The sequence below is a fragment of the Sinocyclocheilus rhinocerous genome, unplaced genomic scaffold, assembly GCF_001515625.1.
Source record: "Sinocyclocheilus rhinocerous isolate Xijiao unplaced genomic scaffold, SAMN03320098_v1.1 scaffold405, whole genome shotgun sequence".
Lineage (NCBI taxonomy): Eukaryota > Metazoa > Chordata > Actinopteri > Cypriniformes > Cyprinidae > Sinocyclocheilus > Sinocyclocheilus rhinocerous.
This window is the reverse complement of record NW_015630351.1, coordinates 337,963-346,158: the sequence shown is the minus strand read 5'-3', so window position 1 is coordinate 346,158 and position 8,196 is coordinate 337,963. Positions and strand designations below refer to the sequence as shown.

The following is an 8,196-nucleotide window of genomic DNA, read 5'->3' as shown; positions in this document are numbered from 1 at the left end:
TATTTTAGATCTGCGTCATTTGAACCGCTCAGCCAGGCGACTGAAGTTCAGCATGCTCGCACTCAAACAAGTCGTGTCTCAGATCAAGTCCGAGGTCTTGTTTGGCACGATCGATCTAAAAGATGCACATGTCTCCATCCTTCCTCATCACAGGAAGTTCCTGAGGTTTGCTTTTGGGGGCAAAAGCTTGCCAACACTGAGTTTTTCCTTTGGCCTTGCACTCTCACCCCACACTTTAACGAAGTGTGTGGATGCTGCTCTGGCTCCTCCGCAGTCAAGAGAGTGAGAGAAGGCCAGTCACTCACTGTCAAGCATTTTCAGAGATTGCTGGCTCTGATGGCAGCTGCGTCCAACGTGATACCTTTTGGCCGGCTGTAAATGAGACCCCTACAGTGGTGGCTCAAGACCAAGGGGTTCTCCCCGAGGGGAAACCTGCTTCGCATGCTCAAGGTCACGTGGAGGTGCCTACGTGCCTTAATCATGTGGAAGAAACATTGGTTCTTGTCTCAGACCGTGTAATGCTAGCGACGGATGCGTCCCTCACCGGTTGGGGTGCGCTCATGAGTGGCCACCCTGCCCGCGGTCTGTGGAGCGGTCGCCATCTCACTTGGCACATCAACTGCCTGGAGATGCTGGCCATTTACATCCCTGGGCATCTCAATATGGGAGCAGACATCCCGTCGAGGCAGGGGCCGAGGCCCGAGGAATGGACGCTTCACCCCGAGGTGGTGAAGCAGATATTGAGAATTTTTGGCCAGGCTCAGGCTTCTGGCCGGGCGGAGTATGGTTCTCGCACCTGATTTCCCTTCTCGACGGCTCTCCATGGGAGATCCCCGTCAGGAGGGACCTCCTCTCACAGGCGATCTTTCACCCCCCCCCGGAGCTGTGGAAGTTATGGGTGTGGCCCCTGAGGGAGACCGCCAGCTCAACCCAGCTAACTGCCCGGTTGGTACAGTTCTGGAGTTCCTGCAGGCCCATTTTTCCGCAGGGTGGAGTGGGTCTACTTGGCAGCCATTGCGGCCTACCACACCCCTATTGGTGACCAGTCAGTGGGCAGACACCCCCTGGTTTTACGTTTCCTCCGTAGTGCGCTGAGGCCTCCGGCCAGAGAAGCTTATGCTAAACGGTGGATCAGGATGCTATTCCATAGCCTCGAGTCCTCTGATCTCCCCACTCCATTGGGGGTCAAGACTCACTCCTTCTGAAGTTGGCCTTTGGGCAGGATGTCCCCGCCTATTTTGTCAGGAGCCTACCTGCTTTCTGCGCCACTCCTGGCTCCGTTCTCTCGCTTTAGCTGCCTTTCACACTAGGCAGGGATTTGTAAGTCTGGCGGCGTGGGCATTCTCGTTCCCGTAGCGTTTTGACGCAGCTCGAGTTCCTGAAGGGGAACATCTCCAGGTTACGCATGTAACCATGGTTCCCCGAAGGGAACGAGACGCTGCGTCTCAGGGCCATACTTCCGGCATCCCTGTCAGCGCTTGCTTCATTCCTAGAAGCTGACGCCGGTTCCACAGCACGTGATTTTAAGCTTCCTGGTCGTTACGTCACCCCGCCCATGACGTCTTGCCCATCCATTGGACTGATTACACATGTGATTCAGAGCGTGGTCACGCTGAAGGCGTTCCCGTAGCATTTCGATGCAGCGTCTCATTCCCTTCGGGAATCCATGGTTACCTGTGTAACCTGGAGACGTTTTAAGTTGTAAAATACACAGGCACCAATATGCTAAATATGTTGCTCCTAGAGTTCTTACTGTAAAGAAAAGGGCCCAGAGTTTTGTCTTTGGCTTTCCTTATCTGGATGTGTTATGAAAACTATCACTGATGGTTGTGTGTTTGGTTACAGCCCCCTCTGGACGCAGTTTTTCTGTTCAACGTGACTATGAAACCCAGACTGATGAGCCGATTGACTACAATATGGATGAGACATTGCCAGACTCTTCTTTAATGCCAAATAAAACTTGTGAAAGTATGTACAATATCCAGCAGACAGACCGTAATGGCCTTGTGTTTGTTTTGGACTCTGAGGCTTTACAACCCGAATTCCAGAAAAGTTGGGATGTTTTGTGAAATGCCATTAAAATATGTTATTTGTTCATTCTTTTTAACCTTTATTTAATTGACTAAAGTACAAAGAAAAAAAATCCAATGTTTTCACTTGCCAACTTAATTTGGTTTTGCAAATATAAACAAATTTTGATTTTGATGGCTGCAACACACTCCAAAAAAGTTGGGACAGAGGTATGTTTAACACTGTTTGTACTGCAAGCCCACTGCAATTGGGGTTGTAGTTTAAAGGCCCATTCACACCAAGAACAATAACGATAAGTCAAGTGTTAAAACTCATTCTAATTCTATGAGAATAAAATTCACACTATACCAATAACAACACAGAGGAAGGATATCAACACTTTCAGAATGATTTCTTCCAGCTGATGAATGATAAAAATATTGACAGCCAATCAGAATCCTGCTTTAATGAGCTTGAGCATTTAAAGTGGCAGATGACAAAAATGATGTGTGCATTTATAATAAACAGAACGTTATCATCTGTTGGTGTGAATGCTAGTTATCATTCTTGGTGTGAATGTCTTAAACATCTTCATCAAGGCCTCTCAGTCATATTCATTTGTCTAGTTGTGTTATGAGAGCGGTCACTGATGCTGTTGTGTTTTTGTGTCGGGTTACAGTGATACACCAACAAGCATCCCGATCTAATAAAGGAGCACATCCATGTAACGTCACTGATCTGAATGCAGCAAAATGCAACCGGACTACAGTCCTGATACTCAAGATCTCAGACGATGCTATTGACTTCCTTAAAGGCCCAATGGCCACACGCATCATGCCCTCATTCTACATCTTCATCATCCTCATTAGTTTGCCCCTGAACGCTTTGGCCTTGGTGACGTTCACCTGTAAGATTCGAGAGAAGAAACCAGCTGTGATCTACATGTCTCACCTGGCGTGTGTGGACCTGCTCTTCACCCTGCTGCTGCATCTGAAGATCCACTACCAGCTGAACACTTCAGATTGGGTGTTCGGTGAGGCGGCGTGTCGTGTGATCAGTGCAGCTTACTACTGCTACATGTACTGCTCCATACTGCTGATGATGTGCATGAGTGTGGACAGGCTGCTGGCCGTGGCGTTTCCCGTCGCCTCTCTGACCTGGAGGAGCACAAGGAAAGCCACATACATATGTGTGCTGGTCTGGCTGCTGGCACTCGTTGGTACAGTGCCACTTCTCTCAATGAGACAAACATTCAAGATTAAGGATGTGGGCGTCACCTGCCATGATGCGCTGATCCACGATGACCCTACGGATCAGCAGTACATGTACCTGTTCTCCATCCTCTCCTGCCTCTACTACTTTGTGCCACTTATCGTCACCTTAGTGAGCTACTCCACCATCATATATGTGCTCCGTACCAAGTCTAATCAATTTGCAAAATCCTCATCGCTCTCAGAAAAAAGAAGGAGAGCTGTGATTATGGCTATTGCTGTGCTGGTGGTGTTTGTGATGTGCTTTGCTCCAACCAATGGCATCCTGTTGTACCACTGTGTTTATTTAGCTACTACTAAAATCAACAGCGGGGAGGGAGATTCATCATATGCGGCTTACCTGTTGGCTGTGTGTTTGGGGAGTGTAAGTGTTTTTCTGGACCCTCTGCTGTACTACTATGGCTCGTCTCAGTGCAGACAGAAGATCAGCTCTGTGTTTTGGTGGAGATGGGGGAAAACCACCTTATCAAATCCAAACACTCAGACTGACACATCCTCTTATGTGAGATGTGAGTACATTCAGGCGCGCATTAAGATGTGAATTGTTTCGACATAGAGCTAATGAAATTTCAACAATTGTATACTCTTATATTGTGCCATTGACAGAAGATTGAATTCAAAGTTATCTCATTTTTGGCCACAAATCCTGATTCATGTTAAAGCAGGATGAATATTCCTTCCATGCTGTTGCTGTAAAATCCAGCATCTCTGTAACTAGGTCAAATTGACCCAACCTATTCACTGCGTAAGAGACTCCATTTCCTGTCTGTGACTGGGCACGTGTGAGAAACACAGTGTTACTGAAAACATTTTACATCGCCCTGTTCAGATCACATTTTTAGATCCTATTTTTTCAGGCTGAAAAGTTGGAGTTAAGTGGCAGTAAATCTGTCTAAAACAGGACAGAATATTGTATAGCAGACACTTTTTTTAAAAATATGCTATTTTAACATTTATTTGATACACTTACATCTATTTAATTTTGATTGCTAGGCAATTACAATTTTTTTTTTTACAAATGAATAGATAATAAAACATATCATGTTGTGGTATTTAATATTTTCTGAAATATTAATCAGCATTTTCTAAAAGTTTAGCACCTTACTATTTGTTTAGTAAGATTTCAAAAAACATTTCAGGCTCTATTGCCCTATTTGTGGAAAGTGCCAGCAGTGAAAATACAAAAAAATATAAAAAGCAGTCAATCCACGAGTGTGTGGGTGGGTGGAACAAAAACATGATATTGACTGTTTTGAAATTATGAAGGCAAAAAGTTAAGCTGCAGTCACTGTAATTCATTTTGTGCATAAAGACATGTATATTGTCAGACTTTTTTACATCTCTGTATTCAGTTAAGATAGTGGTTCTCAAACTGGGGGTACGTGAGGTGACGGAGGGGGTACGCGAACAAAATTCTGAGTTTTGGCATTCATTTAATTCTACCCCAACTTAAAGTAACATTAAAACCGAATATGTCTTTCTGACAAGCAAAATGATTCTTCTAATGTAAAAACAGGAAAATGGGAGTGCCGTAAACGGTCAAATAGGCTACATGATATCCAATCAGCAAACAATTTAGATTTTAAATGTAGCCTACATTTGAAACAGATTATTGTCATGTTTGTTATATTTTGCAACGAAATAATAATAGTTCCAACGAAATCCGTATCATCTGGTGTGCGTCTCCAAGCAAGCGGTGTTTAGTTAGTGAACGAATCTGCGGCTTTGAATGATTCAGAGAGTCAGTGATTAATATAACCCATTCATAACTACAGCATTTTGCTTCCTTACTGAATGAATGAATGAATGAATGACGCGACGCCTGGCTCATTAAGACAGTGACTTGCCGCCACCTATTGGCAGTTTTATTTTTAAGTCTACAAGTAGGCTATCACTTCGATTTGCCATCATTTATTGTGGTGTTTGTGATGTGCTTTGCTCCAACCAATGGCATCCTGTTGTACCACTGTGTTTATTTAGCTACTACTAAAATCAACAGCGGGGAGGGAGATTCATCATATGCGGCTTACCTGTTGGCTGTGTGTTTGGGGAGTGTAAGTGTTTTTCTGGACCCTCTGCTGTACTACTATGGCTCGTCTCAGTGCAGACAGAAGATCAGCTCTGTGTTTTGGTGGAGATGGGGGAAAACCACCTTATCAAATCCAAACACTCAGACTGACACATCCTCTTATGTGAGATGTGAGTACATTCAGGCGCGCATTAAGATGTGAATTGTTTCGACATAGAGCTAATGAAATTTCAACAATTGTATACTCTTATATTGTGCCATTGACAGAAGATTGAATTCAAAGTTATCTCATTTTTGGCCACAAATCCTGATTCATGTTAAAGCAGGATGAATATTCCTTCCATGCTGTTGCTGTAAAATCCAGCATCTCTGTAACTAGGTCAAATTGACCCAACCTATTCACTGCGTAAGAGACTCCATTTCCTGTCTGTGACTGGGCACGTGTGAGAAACACAGTGTTACTGAAAACATTTTACATCGCCCTGTTCAGATCACATTTTTAGATCCTATTTTTTCAGGCTGAAAAGTTGGAGTTAAGTGGCAGTAAATCTGTCTAAAACAGGACAGAATATTGTATAGCAGACACTTTTTTTAAAAATATGCTATTTTAACATTTATTTGATACACTTACATCTATTTAATTTTGATTGCTAGGCAATTACAATTTTTTTTTTTACAAATGAATAGATAATAAAACATATCATGTTGTGGTATTTAATATTTTCTGAAATATTAATCAGCATTTTCTAAAAGTTTAGCACCTTACTATTTGTTTAGTAAGATTTCAAAAAACATTTCAGGCTCTATTGCCCTATTTGTGGAAAGTGCCAGCAGTGAAAATACAAAAAAATATAAAAAGCAGTCAATCCACGAGTGTGTGGGTGGGTGGAACAAAAACATGATATTGACTGTTTTGAAATTATGAAGGCAAAAAGTTAAGCTGCAGTCACTGTAATTCATTTTGTGCATAAAGACATGTATATTGTCAGACTTTTTTACATCTCTGTATTCAGTTAAGATAGTGGTTCTCAAACTGGGGGTACGTGAGGTGACGGAGGGGGTACGCGAACAAAATTCTGAGTTTTGGCATTCATTTAATTCTACCCCAACTTAAAGTAACATTAAAACCGAATATGTCTTTCTGACAAGCAAAATGATTCTTCTAATGTAAAAACAGGAAAATGGGAGTGCCGTAAACGGTCAAATAGGCTACATGATATCCAATCAGCAAACAATTTAGATTTTAAATGTAGCCTACATTTGAAACAGATTATTGTCATGTTTGTTATATTTTGCAACGAAATAATAATAGTTCCAACGAAATCCGTATCATCTGGTGTGCGTCTCCAAGCAAGCGGTGTTTAGTTAGTGAACGAATCTGCGGCTTTGAATGATTCAGAGAGTCAGTGATTAATATAACCCATTCATAACTACAGCATTTTGCTTCCTTACTGAATGAATGAATGAATGAATGACGCGACGCCTGGCTCATTAAGACAGTGACTTGCCGCCACCTATTGGCAGTTTTATTTTTAAGTCTACAAGTAGGCTATCACTTCGATTTGCCATCATTTATTGCTTTATTTATTATATTAATAATACACTTAATGGAATGTTAAGAATATGACATAAAACATGACATAAGATACAATAGGATAGAAAATCTTTGCCTCCATAAAGGTAAAAAAAAATGCACCTGTAAATCAATTTAAGGGGGCAAATATTGTCATTTAATAGAAAAGGTGTAACTGCGGTCTAAAGTGGAAGAGAGAGAAGTACGCAGAAGAATGTTAAATGCCCCAGGAGGTAGACTGCTGTTAAAAGTTTGAGAATCACTGAGTTAAGATATAATCTTTTTTGCTTTACAGATTCACTGACTCCACTATATTAAATTGCCGGTTTTAACTAGCATGAATGTGTAAATATCTCTGCATATTAAATGATATGTTCATATGAATAATATATGTATAATTTGTGCACATTTTCTCAGATTATTATATTTTATAACTGATCTGAGCGTGTATATTTGCAATATGCGGGGCTAGTTGTCAAACAAGTTTATTTTATTATCTTATTTTCTCAAACTTTTACGTTCTGGTCTCTAAACTATAATGAAATTTTGATTGGAGTAAAAAGTGTAAAAACTTACCCTGGTCTCCCCTATATCATATTGTATTGCTGAAGTATCTAGTGTATATAATACTTTTCTCAGGTCCCAGTGACAAAACGGAAATGCTAAAATCTTGTCTTACAGCAGAGACAAGTTTGCCTATTCATGTTCTGTCATATTATATTTATCTGATGTACAGATAAGCATAACTTCCCCATTCCATAAATAACTATTTTCAGATCTGGACATCAGTTATAAGCCACTCATTTCAAACATATTCAGTTATGTAGCCTATATAATTGACTAGAAGAAATATATACCAAACTAATGTAGTTACTGTTGTATGAGACCCTTTTATATTATAAAACTATGCCACAATGTGCATGTTTTCTATGCTACTAGTTTCAAGCCCTTACGCAAAGAAAATATATTTCCTAAGATATGAATGATCAAAAAATTAAATTATATAACAGTATATTTGAAAATATACAGAATAATATATTGTGTAAATGCATTACAATATATTGAATAATATATAAGGAATTGCTGCTTTCATATATTAAAATATGATTTCATATATAATTTTATAATAATATTTTTTATAATAATATAATTTTATAATTATATATTTCATATATAAAATATGTGACAATATATTTACTTATTTATTTCACCCCCTCCTGGAAGGTGCGTCCTCGCACCGTAGATACAACAGAGGGAGGGATGGGTGGGAACTTGGGAGGAGGCTCAGGAGGAGGACGGACACCCGGGAGGGG

The 8,196-nt window shown here is 40.8% G+C and overlaps 1 protein-coding gene across 1 annotated transcript in view; it reads left to right on the top strand.

The window, feature by feature from the left end:
* Positions 1-3,873, top strand: part of LOC107740222 (proteinase-activated receptor 1-like) — a 7,426-nt gene extending 3,553 nt beyond the window's left edge. Inside the window, exons 3-4 of the mRNA XM_016552569.1 lie at positions 1,846-1,968; positions 2,690-3,873. Of these exons, the coding sequence (XP_016408055.1) occupies positions 1,846-1,968; positions 2,690-3,822 (1,256 nt within the window). The 3' untranslated portion in view covers positions 3,823-3,873. The remainder of the gene's footprint in view (positions 1-1,845; positions 1,969-2,689) is intronic.
* The last annotated feature ends 4,323 nt before the right edge of the window (positions 3,874-8,196 follow it).